The sequence below is a fragment of the Dipodomys merriami genome, unplaced genomic scaffold, assembly GCF_024711535.1.
Source record: "Dipodomys merriami isolate MVZ:Mamm:240054 unplaced genomic scaffold, mDipMer1.0.p SCAF_3, whole genome shotgun sequence".
Classification (NCBI taxonomy): Eukaryota; Metazoa; Chordata; class Mammalia; order Rodentia; family Heteromyidae; genus Dipodomys; species Dipodomys merriami.
Genome location: NW_027204492.1, coordinates 82711289 through 82725987, shown reverse-complemented (window position 1 = coordinate 82725987; position 14699 = coordinate 82711289). Strand labels below are relative to the sequence as shown.

The window sequence follows — 14699 nt, the reverse complement described above, 5'->3', positions numbered from 1 at the left end:
AAAAGGAAGAGGAAAACAAAGAATTGGTCTGTGTTCTATAAAAAACCATTAAACCATACAAATACTTACATGAATATAGCAATGGCTTGTTAAATTCCTACATCCCAAGGGCCACTGATAGTTTCTAATTTGAAGCCATAAATAATGCTTGTAATAAACTTCAGCCTGTTTGCACAAAGCTTTTGCCAATATTCTGTATTATCTCAAGAATTACTGAGCTAAGAGAGTATTCTGAAACCTCTTGATTGATGGTACTACACTGCGTAATACTGGTCTCCTGTATGATGCTTACTATTGAACATTGTTTTTTTGTCAGTCGTGGGGCTTGAACTCTGCACCTGGGGGCAGTCTCTCAGTTCTTCAGCTCAAGGTAAGCGCTCTACCTCTCAGCCACAGCGCCACTTCCAGTTTTCTGGTGGTTAATTGGAGATAAGAGTCCCACAGACTTGCGTGTCAGGGCTGGCTTTGAACTGCAATCCTCAGATCTCAGTCTCCTGAATAGCTAGAATTACAGATATGAGCCACAGGCCCTTTTTTTGTTTTTAAATTTTGGGTAATATGATAAGAAACAAATTATGCTCAACTGTTGCTTTAATGTATATTTCTTTCATTTGCAGAATGGCTAAATTATTTGTATGGGTTTATGGGCTATCTGAATCTCTTAAACTTTTGTGCCTCACTTACCTACTTCCTATTTAGGTCTTGATGGATTTTTTTTTTTTTAAAGTTTGACATACATGAGATTTATAAATTATTAATATTATCCTTCTATCATTTTCCCCTCCCAATATTTTGTCTGTCTTTTTAAATTTTCTCCTTTCTTACCTTCTTGAGCTTTTCTATCTCATTTTCATCCTTCTTCACTGTCTGTTCCCACATGTGTACTTTATCCTGGTCCTCCTTCAATTGGTTCTTTTCAAAATCCAACTGGATGCCCAAGCGAGTCTTCTGATTTTCAAACTCCAAACTGTAGAAAGAAAGGGCAACTAAGCCCATAGCTCAAGGTCTCCAAGTTACTCCTGAATTTCAGTCACCCATATACACATAAAATTGTGCCCAGAAGTTAGAAAACAAAGTTCCTTAACCTAGCCTTATGGACCTGGCACAAGACAGGTGATACCACACTCCATTTATTTCCTTTAAACACTGAATAGTCTAGGTATCTTTCCAATTTTCTAAAAAGAGGCATAAAAAGGTCCACCTGAATTGGCCAGCTATGGTTAATTCCTATTTGTTAAGCTTCTATATACATATAACATCTCCTAATCATCTAACCACAGCCCCCAAAAGTCATTATTACCCATATTTTACAAAGTAAACTTATGGCTAAGAGGTAAAGACTCTCCACAAGGCTATACAGCTAATAAATGGCAGATATTAATATTAAAACCAGTTAGGTGCTGGTGGCTCAGGTCTATAATACTACTCAGGACGCTGAGAGCTGAGAATCATGGTTCAAAGCCAGCCCAGCTGGGAAAATCCATGAGACTCTTATCTCCAATTAACCACCAGGAAACTAGAAGTAGAACTGGGGCTCAAAGTGGTAGAGTACTAGCCTTGAGGGGAAAATAAAGCTAATACTTAGGCTCTGAGATTAAGTCATATGATTGACAGAAAGAAAAAAAGATTAAAACCAAAGTCTAGTATCAAAACCTAGGCTCTTTCTAGTATATGAGCTAAGAACAAAAATATTTCAATTCTGCCATCAAGTAGTAGTGTGATCTCAAGCAAGTTAGTTATATTTTGCATACCTCAGATTGCTCATCTGTGGAAATGGTAATAGTATTTACCTGAGTCCTTAGAAGAAGTAGAAGTGCAGTTCAAGTGATATATGGCTAGCCTTGAGTAAAAAACCTAAGCAAGAGCTCAGTACCAGCACCAAAAAAAAAAGTTCCTTTTCTTTTTTTTTTTTTTGGGTCCGGTCGTGGGGCCTGAACTCTGGGCCTGGGTGCTGTCCCTCAGCTCTTCAGCCCAAGGCTAGCACTCTACCACTTGAGCCACAGTGCCACTTCCGGCTTTTTTCTTATGCGGTGCTGAGGAATTGAACCCAGGGCCTCGAGCATGCAAGGCAAGTGCTCTACCACTGAGCCACCTTCCCAGCCCAAAAGTTCCTTTTCTTAGCTGGTGGCTCACACCTGAAATCCTAGCTATGTAAGAGCTTAAGATCTGAGATTCACAGTTTGAAGCTTGGGCAAGAAAGCCTAAGAGATTCTTATATCCAATTAACCAGCATAAAAATGCCAGAAGTGGAGGTGTGGTTGAAGTGGAAGAATATTAGCCTTGACTAACTAATGAAGAACACAAGGCACTGAGTTCAAGCTCCAGTCATTAGAACCATGCTTGGCACATAACTACTCAGAACAATTTAGGTATCATCATCATTAGCAGATACACAGCTATGTTCAGTTCATTTTCCCCATGGACTTTGATATTTTCCAGTATCTGGACTTTGATTTTTTCCAGTATCCCAACCTCTGCACCAAGAGTTTAGGGCCTCTTAAGGGGCAGAGCTTAGGTAGCACAGAACATAAGGAAAATACTGGATTCCGGGCTGGGAAGGTGGCTCAGTGGTAGAGTGCTTGCCTTGCATGCATGAGACCCTGGGTTCAATTCCTCAGCACCACATAATCAAAAAGAAAAAAGCCATAAGTGGCGCTGTGGCTCAAATGATAGAGCTGAGGGACAGCACCCAGGCCCAGAGTTCAGGCCCCATAACTGGCAAAAAAAAAGAAAAAGAAAGAAAAAGAAAATAGTGGATTCCTATTACTGCCCTCCCGTCCTATCCTCTTGAAAATTTCAGAAGATATAATCAGCATGCAGACTGGGTAAGACTAACGTTAAACTGCCCTTCTAATGTCCAATATGGTGTGACAGATGCTGACTGATAACCTGCTAGTAGCTAAAACCTATTAGTCACTATAATCCAAGTGGAATGTAATTAACTCTACAATTTTGAGCTATAAAATTTTAAGACCAATCTCCTATGATTCATAAAGCCCTCTGTTATCTGGCCCCTGCTCACCTCTTCACCACCTCCACCTTTCTTCTAACCCTGTTTTTATGATCCAGACATTCAAAACTACTTAGTTTCCAAACAAGGGATGCTTCCTCACACTTTCAAGCATGCTGTTTTCACTGCCTGAAACTGTCTTCTGCTGTTGCCTGGTTGGCTAAATGCTATCCACTATTCAGGTCTCTAGTTCATCATTCCTTGTTTTGTAAATCCATTGCTGACACTACATTGTAGGTTCTTAAAAGTTTCTATTACAGGGGCTGGGAAGGTGGCTCAGTAGTAGAGTGCTTGCTTTGCATGCAGGAGGCCCTGGGTTCGATTCCTCAGCACCACATAAGCAGAAAAAGCTAGAAGTGGCGCTGTGGCTTAAGTGGTAGAATGCTAGCCTTGAGCTGAAGAGCTCAGGAATAGCACCCAGGCCCAGAGTTCAGGCCCGATGACTGGCAAAAAAAAAGTTTCTATTACACCGGGCACCAGTGGCTCATGCCTGTAATTCTAGCTATTCAGGAGGCTGAGATCTGAGAATTTCAGTTCAAAGCCAGCCTGGGCAGGAAAGTCCAAGAGAATCCCATCTTCAATAAACCACCAGAAAACCGGAAGTGGCCCTGTGGCTCAAGTGGTAGAGCGCTAGCTAGCCTTGAGCTAAAGAGCTGAGGCACAGCACCCAGGCCCGGAGTTCAAGCCCCATGACCAACAACAACAACAAAAAAACCACGTTTCTATTACACTTTGTTGGGCTTCTCCCTTCATTAATTTTTAGATGTAGAGTCTAGCCGAGTCAGTTAAATTCTACAGCTCCAAACACACTTATCATCCCTATTTATGCAAGATCCTTCCATTGTCTCTTATTTCAATCTCTAATTTCCATTACCTTACCTAATATGAATACATACCCCAAAGTGACATACACATACTGAAAAAAATGCATATCCTATCCAGGTGCCCGGTGGTTCATGCCTATAACCCTACTCAAAAGACTGAGATGTGAGGATCATCATTCAAAATTAGCCCAAGCAGGGGAGCCAGTGAAACTCATATCAATTAGCCAGAAAGAACTTGGAAATGGAACTGTGGCTCAAGTGGTAAAACAGTAGTTTTGAGTGAAAAAGCCAAGGGACAGTGAAAAGTCCTGACTTCAAGCCCCAGTACTGGCACCAAAAAAATGCATTTTTGGGGGGTCAATTGTAGGGCTTGAACTCAGGACTGGGAACTGTCTTTGAGCTCTTTTTTGCTAAATGTTAGCACTCTACCACTTGAGTCACAGCTCCACTTCCAGTTTTTGGGTGGTTAATTGAAGATAAGAGTTTCATGGGGCTGGGAAGGTAGCTCAGTGGTAGAGTGCTTGCCTTGCATGCATGAGGCTCTGGGTTCGATTCCTCAGCACCACATAAGCAGAAAAAGCTGGAAGTGGTGCTGTGGCTCAAGTGGTAGAGTGCTCACCTTGAGCTGAAGAGCTAAGGGAAAGCGCCCAGGCCCCACAACTGACAAATTAATTAATTAAAAAAAGAGTTTCATAGACTTTCCTGTCCAGGCTGGCTTCAAACTGTGATCCTCAGATTTCAGTTTGCTGAATAGCTAGGATTACATGCTTGAGACACCAGCACCCAGCTAAAATGCATATTCTTGGAAAATATCATGTTTTAAACTTACATTAATGCAATTGCAAATTTCATTCCATTTTATTTTTAGTCTACACTAGGCTTATATTTTATCTGTATTACAGCTTATAAATCTACTCTTGCTTTGAAATGCTCTACAATATTCCAAAGTCTGTGTATTATTCACTTCATTACTTTTTGGGGGAGAAGACAAGGTCTCCCTATGTAGCTCATTCTTTTTTTTTTTTTTTTTTGGCCAGTCTTGGGGCTTGAGCTCAGGGTTTGGGCACTGTCTCTGAGCTCCTTTTGCTCAAGGTTAGCACTCTATTACTTGAACCACAGCACCACTTTCGGCTTTTTCTGTTTATGTAGTACTGAGGAATTGAATCCAGGACTTCATGCACGCTAGGCAAGCATTCTACCACTAAGCCACATTCCCAGCCTTGTAGCTCAATTCTTAATCTTTCTGTTTTAGCCTCCAGAGTGCTGGAATTACAGGTGCACAGCACAATACACAAGTATTCATCACACTTAATTTATACTTTCCCCCAGTGATAGCCAACTATATTGCCACCAACATTCCACTACCACACGGTACCAAGATGAACAATCCTAAATATTTTTATTTATGATCCTAGGAAGGTCTCTTTGAGATATAGAATACATATGTGTACATGTGTGAAATTTCCATAAGTCATATGACATTTATATGACATATGTCACAGACAAATGTGACATAGTCACATTCATCTCTATCTTATTTCCTTCTCCCCCACCTCTTCTAATACTTAGCACATGACAACCTGACACAACTCAAGTAAGGCTTATTGAATGAATGAATGAAAATGAAGAAAGGAAAAGCTTGTTTTATTCTGGCTATTCCTCCAACCTAGAACTTCTTTTCCATCTCCACTTTTATACATCAGTACAAAGACAAAATAAAAGCTATGTTTTACTCTTAGTAGGTACTAAGAATTATGCTAAATATTTCACAAGGATTATTCCATCTATTCCTCCCAACAATGTAACAAGATAGTTTATTATTATTACCCACTTCATAGGAACTGTGGTTTAGAGAAATCAAGTTGTATAATGAGTTGTATACTTGTGTTTTAATCAGGTAAATTAAATGTAAGTACTCTCACACACTATCCTATGTCACACTGTCTCCCTGATCTCCCTATCTTTAAGGCCTATCAACAATAAATATGGTACTAAGAGGTGGTCCCTGCCTTTTGAGAGCATCTGACTTTCAGGATGTCAGGTTGGAGGTTCAACCAAGGGCACCTTTATTATCTTCTTCCAACATTCTACTTACCGCTTCTTGGCAATTTCATTCTGCCGCTTCACCTTCTCTTCTTCAAACTCCCGGATGTTGCGCACACCAATCTCCCGACAAAACTCTTCAAACACCTCATCTTCTACCTGAGGGAAGAAGTCCTCTTGATCAGAATCCTGCTTCTAACACCAGTCCTGCCTTGATACACATGTTGGTATACTCATCCCATTACAAACCTGGTTCATCTTCTCCTTCAAGTCCTTCATTTCTCTCTCGCGGCTTTGAATGATTCTCTTGATATCATTAATGCGAGGCCCAAAGTTGGCCAGCTCACTCTCCAGCTTAGACTTTTCCTGTAAGCAGTGTGTTGAAAAACAAGATACTGGGTTCCTTAGACAAAAAGATCTACCCTGACAGCACCAGCCTCATGGTCAAGAAGGATTAGCTCTCCCCACACTGAGAAAACCTGACTTAACACTACTGCCCTATACTCTAAAATTTCTCACTGAAGCCATCACATGGCTTCCCCAGCCTCCAATTCAATCAGGGATGAACACACAGTAAATATGATTAAGTTATAGGTCCAAAGTCCCTTATCTATAATCTCCAGAAATATTTTAGTATTTATACTTTATTTTATAAAAAAGGTAAAGTTATACATATACATGAACCCATAATGTATGTGTAGATATATACACACACATGAATACTTACATGCATGTATACCTAAATACACATACATATACTACATATATACATACTATATACTACCTCCAAGGAAAACTAGAAAACGTACCCAATAATCTAAAAAAAAAAAAAAAATCTGCCAGGCATCCGTGGTTCACACCTGTAATCCTAGATACTCAAGAGGCTAAGATCTGAGGATCCTAGTTCAAAGCCATCCCAGGCAGGAAACTCTGTGTTTTTTTGTTTTGTTTTGTTTTTTTCCAGTCCTGGGGCTTGAACTCAGGGCCTTGGTACTGTCCCTGAGCTTCTTTTGCTCAAGGCTAGCACTCTACCACTTGAGCCACAGTGCCACTTCTGGCTTTTTCTATGTATGTGGTACTGAGGAATCGAACCCAGGGCTTCATGCATGCTAGGCAAGCACTCTACCACTAAGCCATATTACCAGCCCTTCCATGAGACTCTTATCTCCAATAAACCACTAGAAAACCAGAAGTGGCACTGTGGCTCAAGTGGTAGTAGAATGCTCACCTTGAGCTGAAGAGCTGAGGGATAGTGCCCAGGCCCAGAGATCAAGCCCCACGACTGACAAAAAAAATCATAAATAGCTGAATGTTGGTGGTTCATGCCTATAATCCTAACTATTCAGGAGGCTGATATATGGTTCAAAGTCGACCCAGAAAAGCCTACAGACTAAATTTCCAAAATAACGAGCAAAAGGCAAAGCTGAAGCCAAGTACCAGTGGCTCCCACCTGTAATCCAAGCTGCTTAGGAGGCTAAGATCTGAGGACTGTGGTTCAAAGCCAGCCCAGGCAGGAAAGTCCATGACTAACTCTCATCTCTAACGAATCAATAAAAAGCCAGAAGTAGAGCTTTGGTTAAAGTGGTAGAGTACTAGCCTTGAACAAAAAATAAACTAAGGGATAGCATCCAGGACTAGTTCAAGCCCTAGGAATGAACTTGGAAAAAAAGAAAGGAAGAAAAAAAAGCAGAGCTGGAGGCATAACTCCAAGGACAGAGCACCAAATTAGCAAGCCAAGCAAGCCTAAAGCTGAATTCAAACTTCAGTAGCATAATACAAAAATACATCTATCTATTAATAGTACCCCCACCAGTAGGAGCTGGTTTATTTCATTAAATAACCTATGATAGCCACAAACTCTTGATCCTCTTGCCTCAGCCTCCCAAGTAGTAGGAAGATAAGTATGACTGTCACAAACTTGTAGGTTACTTTTAATTCACCCTTAGAAATTTAAATATTTTTGAATGAATTATGCTAATAATAGCTCCTAACATTTACTGAGCACTTACTGCTAAGCTATTTGTATTAGCTCATTCTGTCTTCACAATGACCCTATAAAACAGATACTAATTCCAATTTATGGGTAAAGATGAGAAAACTGATGCTGAAAGTTTAAGGTGCCTACTGTCATAAAGATAAGAACTACACCTATGGTTATCTTGCTGTATACTGTGCTTATTAGTTCTTGGAACAGGCTGAGAGAGAAGAATAAAACAAGTTCCCCACCTCCAGAGAAATCTGGGCTAAGAATACGAGAATGGCCTTTGGAAGACAGGGCTAAAAGCCAGGTCTCACCTGGAGATTTAGGGCCAGATGTCTTGTCTTAGTCTGTTCCAGGTCACTCTGTGAGTACTTGAGTCGCATCTGCAGTCCATGGGCCTGAGACTGCACCTGACGCAGCTCTGCCTCTTTCCTCTTTGCTTTCATCTGTTCCTGAAAGTGACAAGAAAGAAGGACTTAATAAGTTGGCTAACCTGGGCTCAGGACCTTTACCTCTAAGCACTAGTATTTCCCTTGACTTACTTTCAGCTCCTCTGTCAAACGTTCCTTCTTCTCTTTCAACTTGTCCACTGCTTTCTCATCCCAGCGCCTTGCCTTGGCCTTCAGGTCACTGGCCCCACCAGAGATGACTCCTGACTTCTGGAACAGGGTCCCATCCAGTGCCACCGTCTATACAGTAGGTAGAAAATAAGAGGAAGCCGGGCGCTGGTGGCTCACGCCTGTAATCCTAGCTACTCAGGAGGCTGAGATCTGAGGATCATGGTTCAAAGCCAGCCCGGGCAGGAAAGACCGTGAGACTATTGTCTCCAATAAACCAACAGAAAACCGGAAGTGGTGCGGTTGCTCAAGCAGTAGATCACTCCCCTTGAGCTGAAGAGCTGAGGGACAGCTTCCAAGCCCAGAGTTCAAGCCCCATGACCGACACACACACACACACACACACAAAAAAAAGAAATTAAGAGGAAAAGCTGAACATTGGAATCTCCAGAACTGAGGCTATCCAGTTCCAACCTGGAGAAGAGAATCCATACCTTGTGGCGCTGGTGGCCTCCAAAGGCAATCCGACGGGCATCTTCCACATTGTCACAGACAAGGGCATTGCCACAAGCATACTGCAGGGCTTTTTTGATATGAGGTGGCTCATAGCGAATCACATCAATCACTAGCTTGGCTCCCTTGAGCTCCCGAAGCTTCTCATCTGTAGGTTTCACCTGTAGAGAAAAGCTTAGTAAGTAGCAGAAAATATTACTGAGGTGGGAGGTAGTGATTTGAATAATACCCTGACCCCATCCCCACTAGCCTCACCTCTAGGTAGTCAAGAGGCAAGAAGGTCTCAGGCTCCCCACGCTGCTCCTTGATATACTGAATACAGTCTCGGCCTGTCTTCTCAGAATCTACAATAATGGCATCCATGTTCTTGCCCAAAACCTTTGTCACCGCTATCTGGTATTTCTTTTGTGTGGGCTGGCAGAGGTCAATGAGACGGCCATACTGAATAAAGGAAAAGGGGAAAACTGATGTATGAGGCTTTTGGAAGCTGGCTCAAAAATCTCAGTTACCAAGCTAGGCAATGATGGCTCGCCTGTAATCCTAGCTACTCAGGAGGCTGAAATCTGAGGATTGCAGTTCAAAGCTAGCACCGGCAAGAAAGTTCGTGAGACTCTTATCTCCAATAAACTACCGAAAAGGTTAGAAATAGAGCTATGGCTCAAATAGTAGAATGATAGCCTTGAGCAAAAAGCAGCTCAGGGGCAGTACCCAGGCCCTGAGTTCTAGTCCCAGAACCAGCACCAAAAGAAAAATCTCAATTACCAATTCACAAAGAGGGCAGCCTAAAATGTGTACCAGGAACAATGAATGTAGCTATACTGCCTAGTGAACAAGCTTGCCTGTAAGACCTGCAGTTTTATAATCCTGACATGAATAGGAATGGAGTGAGAGGAGACATTAAATATTGCTGCCAGTTATTAGCCAATCTAAATCTTACTTCCAAAAGTAGAAAAGTGGGCTGGGGATGTGGCTTAGTGGTAGAATGCTTGCTTAGCATGCATGAAGCCCTAGGTTCAATTCCTCAGTACCACATAAGCAGAAAAAGCTGGTAGTAGTGCTGTGACTCAAATGGTAGAGTGCTAGCCTTGAGCAAATGAAGTTCACAGATAGTGTCCAGGTCCTGCGTGCAAGCCCCAGGACTGCCCAAAAAAAAAAAAAAAAAAAAAAGGAGAAGGCAGAAGGAATGAATAAACAGGTTATGTAAAAAGGGAAATCCAATATTATATTAATATCTAGAAAGAGCTCAGAACAAGAGATTACACTGTCTCTTAGCTCAATTATACCCGATGCCTAAATGGGTGAAGTTAAGTTTTCCAAGACTACTCCTACTTATAGAACCTGACAAGATTAATGGGAGCTTAGAAACCTAGCAGCCTCAGCCCAGGAGACATTTCATATATAATATGATGATGAACTAGATTAATTACTAATTAATGGCTGAATAGGATTCTAGTAATATGTGCCAGTATAGTCTCACTTATATGATTATTTGATATAAAGGATTTGTGTTTAAAGATAAGGTACTGATTGTGATATTGTGAAATACACATTTAGTCATCATCTCCAGTTTTTTTTGGGGGGGTCTGGTCATGGGGCCTGAACTCTAGGCCTGGGTGCTGTCCCTCAGCTCTTCAGCTCAAGGCTAGCGCTCTACCACTTGAGCCACAGCGCCACCTCCGGCTTTTTTCTTTTTGCTTATGTGGTGCTGAGGAATCGAACCCAGGGCCTCAGGCATGCAAGGCAAGCACTCTACCACTGAGCCATCTTCCCAGCCCCTCATCTCCAGTTAGTGATACTCAGTTCCAAACACTGGAGTGATAACGATGAGCTCACTAATCACTGGCCATTCATTCTTAAGTAGTTTTACGATGGCAACTAGTTACTAGAAAGACTCAGGGCAAGACTGAGGATGGGACTTTCAGCACCATCCCTCAACTTCTGGGGAAAGAGGGCTGAAGGTTGAGTTGAGCAAGAATGGCCAATAATTTAATCAATTATATCATGCCTATATACTGAAGTCTCCATAAAAACCTAAAAGCTACAAGAGCTGGTAGCATGGCTCAAGTGCTTAGCCTAGCACTTAAGTTCTTGCTCAGCTAGTGCAGGACTGCAGAACAGCAAGAATAAAACAGAACACTAAAAGCTGTACTGTTGTTCAAGGTGCTTCTGGATGGCTGAACAAGAGGAGGTGCCTAAAGGGTGGTGCACTTGGACACATCATAAAAATTGCACACCTCCTTCTTGCATTTGGCTATTCCTCAGTATCCTTTATTAAAAAATTGGTAAATGTGTTTCTCCATGTTCTGTAAGCCATTCTAGCAAATCAGTCAAACTCAGTGAAGGGTCAAAGGAACCCAATGTCAGTCACAAATCTGGGGCTTATTAACTGGCATATGAAAAATATGATGGGACTGAGTACTTAAACTGTGGAAATCTGATGATACCTCTAGGCAGACAGCAGAATTGAATTGAACTATACTATACGACATCTGATGAAGAATTCCTTGGTGTATATGGAAGACTCCATTCCACCTCTCCTATATAAACACATCTGGTATCAGAAGTGAAGTGCTATACTGGCTGTGTGAGAATAGGAAAAGCATTTTGAGCAAGGCCCTGATTTCAAATCCCATTACTGCAAAAAAAAAAAAGAAAAAGGAAAAGCATTTTGTTTCTTTCCTTACATGCTATGCAGAAGACAAAAAAATTCTTCTCAAGCAACAATTTCAGGTCATGTTTGAAACCCCAATCACCTATTTCACAAAAGAATGACACCAAGATACTATATAAAATCCCTTATAGATATTATCTCAAATTCTCACCAGTACCTAACAAAATAAATCTTTGCCAATTCTCTTCCCTCCTACCCAAGTATGATTCCCTGAGAAGTACCAGGTTATAATAGGTAAGTTCTTCAAGGGCAGGATTGATTCTAATTCACAACTATTTTCACAGCAGTACCCAGTACCTAAGAGTGCTCAAGAAATATTTATGGAGCCAAATTAAGTTGAACCTAGGGATAGTATAACATAAATGGATAATATTCAGGGAACCTGGGAACTCAGAATTTGGTCAAAGAGGCCTAAGGTATGAGATGTGAAGCCAATTAAAAAATTTATTTTGTATATTCACAATAAAATTTCCAAAGTGAGCAGGATGCCAGTGGCTCATGCTTGTAATCCTAGATACTCAGGAGGCTGAGATTAAGAATAGTTGTTCAAAGTCAGGCCAGGAAAGAAAGTCTGTGAGATTCTTATCTCCAATTAACTACCAAAAACTAGGAACTGGAGCTATGGGCTTGAGTGGAGTGGCAGAGTGCTAGCCTTAAGCAAAAAAGCTCAAGAACAGTGCCCAGGCCCTGAGTTCAAGCCCAGGACTGGCACCAAAAAGAGATATGACAATGTCCTATTTGTCCCTGAAAGCTAATGGGTTGGCTAGTTTGTGACAAGGGAGCTTAAGTCTGCACATAGCTACTTCCTTGAAGAGCAAAGCAGACCCATCATCTCTGCACATTCCATTGGCTTCCTTGGCCTCCTCACTCCACTAAAGGAGTAGACACACAGCCAGAAAAACCCTTCAAGACAGGCGCAGGTGGCTCACACCTGTAATCCTAGCTACTCAGGAGGCTGAAATCTGAGGATCACTGTTCAAAGTCAGCCTGGGCAGGAAAAGCTGTGAAACTCTTATCTCCAATAAACCACCAGAAAACCGAAGTGGTGCTGTGGCTCAAGTGGTAGAGTGCTAGCCTTGAGCTGAAGAGCTGAGGGACAGTGCTCAGGCCCAAAGTTCAAGCCCCAGTGCAGACAAAAACAAAAACAAAAACCATTTTAATAACATGTGATTGGTGCAGTGAAAACAGCATAAGCTTAAGAGTCAGGACAACCGGGGGCTAAATTTTAGTTCTCCCACTTATAAACTGTGCTTCTTTGGGCAAGCCATTTAATCTCTGCAAGTTTCAGTTTCTCTAGCTACACAAATAGGATTAACCCCCTTGTCCTCACAGGTCTGCTGGGAAAAGCTTGATAGTGAGTCTGAATAAGCACTTGGGAAACAGATTTCTTCTCCAGTCTTACCACAGAGCCAGGGTAAAGGCGCTTGATGCTTTCCATTATTTCTGCCTTTCGCTGCTGGCGACTGCTCTCCTGGCGGTCAATACGGGCATCTCCCAACTGCTCCATCACCTGATTTAGTTCCTTATTGATTTCATCAATACGTCGTTTGGCCATCTCTACTTCCTCTGTCAGTTCTCCCTCTAACTTCTTCTGCTCCTCTAGGGATTGCCTATAAAGTGAGAGAACACAGGAGTTGTACACTGACTAGTGATAATATTCCTAAGTTGAGGGCCGGGAAGGTGGCTCAGTGGAAGAGTGCTTCCCTTGCATGCTTGAGGCCCTGGAGTCGATTCCTCAGCACCACATAAGCAGAAAAAAAAAGCCAGAAGTGGCGTTGTGGCTCAAGTGGTAGAGTGCTAGCCTTGAGCTGAAGAGCTCAGGGACAGCGCCCAGGCCCAGAGTTCAGGCCCCACGACTGGACCCAAAAAATAAATAAATAAATAAAATAAAATAAAATAAAATATATATATTCCTAAGTTGAAGAACTCTGGTAGTCTTCCTGAAAGAGAGGCCTGGAAGAAAAGCAGACAGGTTGGGGCTGGGAAGGTGGCTCAGTGGTAGAGCGCTTGCCTTGCATGCCTGAGGCCCTGGGTTCGATTCCTCAGCACCACATAAGCAAAAAGAAAAAAGCCAGAAGTGGTGCTGTGGTTCAAGTGGTAGAGCGCTAGCCTTGAGCTGAGGGACAGCGCCCAGGCCCAGAGTTCAGGGAAGGAAGGAAGGAAGGAAGGAAAAAGAGAACAGACAGGTGCCAGTAGCTCACACCAGTAATCCTAGCTACATAAGAGGCTGAGATCTAAAAATCATGGTTCAAAGTCAACCCAGGCAGATAAATCTGAGAGACTCTTAACTCCAATTAACCAGCAAAAAGCTGTAAGTAGAGGTGTGCCTCAGGTGACAAAGAGCCAGCCTTAAGCAAAAAGGTAAGCAAGAATGCAAAGACTTGAGAATTGAAAGCCCCAAAGCCTGAGTTTCAAGGCACAAAAAGGGGGAAGAATAGAAAACAAAGGAAAGGTTATAAAACCACATACTTGCTGGTCGTAATGTATTCTTCCAGCTTCTCAATCCGTTTCTGATTCTCTTCAATCTCTCGAAGCTTTTGCTTGATCTTGGCCTGAGCAATAAAAGTATTCATCATCAAGGGCTGATCTAGTAAGCTCTAAGACCATGGTGCCCTAGCTTATATTCCCAATGTGCCTAATCACCCAAGGGCCCAATAATCCAAGACAATTTGTCAACAATGCAGGAAGCCTATTAAAAATGCAGATATACAGTGTTCTATTTGGCCTGCTAATGAATGGTTAACTCCTAGGACTCCAGAACTTCTCATCAGTATTACAGCCAGCCTAAGTTTTCAAACCAAACAGAGATTCAAACCAAGCAAGGTCAAGTAAAGCTTTTTCTGAACCTGTTAGTTCATCTGTAAAATGTGGGTAATTTCCATTTCATAGAATACACATTAAAGTACTAACTACAGGATAGTTAATATTTATGGCCATCACATTCTTTTAAATATTTCAAAGACATTCTTAGCAGACTGCCTGGAATGCTGTAGGCTTTTAGCATAAGAGAACTTTTTTTTTCTTTGGCCAGTCATGGGGTTTGAACTCAGGGCAACACTTACTTTTTTGTAGTGGATAATTGGAGGTAAGAGCCTCACAG

At 41.9% G+C, this 14699-nt stretch overlaps 1 protein-coding gene across 1 annotated transcript in view; it reads right to left on the bottom strand.

Annotated features, from left to right (window-relative positions):
* The window catches only part of Smc1a (structural maintenance of chromosomes 1A), a 60592-nt gene that overhangs the window by 33419 nt on the left and 12474 nt on the right, over positions 1-14699 (bottom strand). Inside the window, exons 8-16 of the mRNA XM_070040434.1 lie at positions 14069-14151; positions 13002-13209; positions 9184-9369; positions 8910-9089; positions 8401-8547; positions 8173-8310; positions 6127-6243; positions 5930-6036; positions 826-967 (exon numbers count right to left, since the gene is read on the bottom strand). Of these exons, the coding sequence (XP_069896535.1) occupies positions 826-967; positions 5930-6036; positions 6127-6243; positions 8173-8310; positions 8401-8547; positions 8910-9089; positions 9184-9369; positions 13002-13209; positions 14069-14151 (1308 nt within the window). The remainder of the gene's footprint in view (positions 1-825; positions 968-5929; positions 6037-6126; positions 6244-8172; positions 8311-8400; positions 8548-8909; positions 9090-9183; positions 9370-13001; positions 13210-14068; positions 14152-14699) is intronic.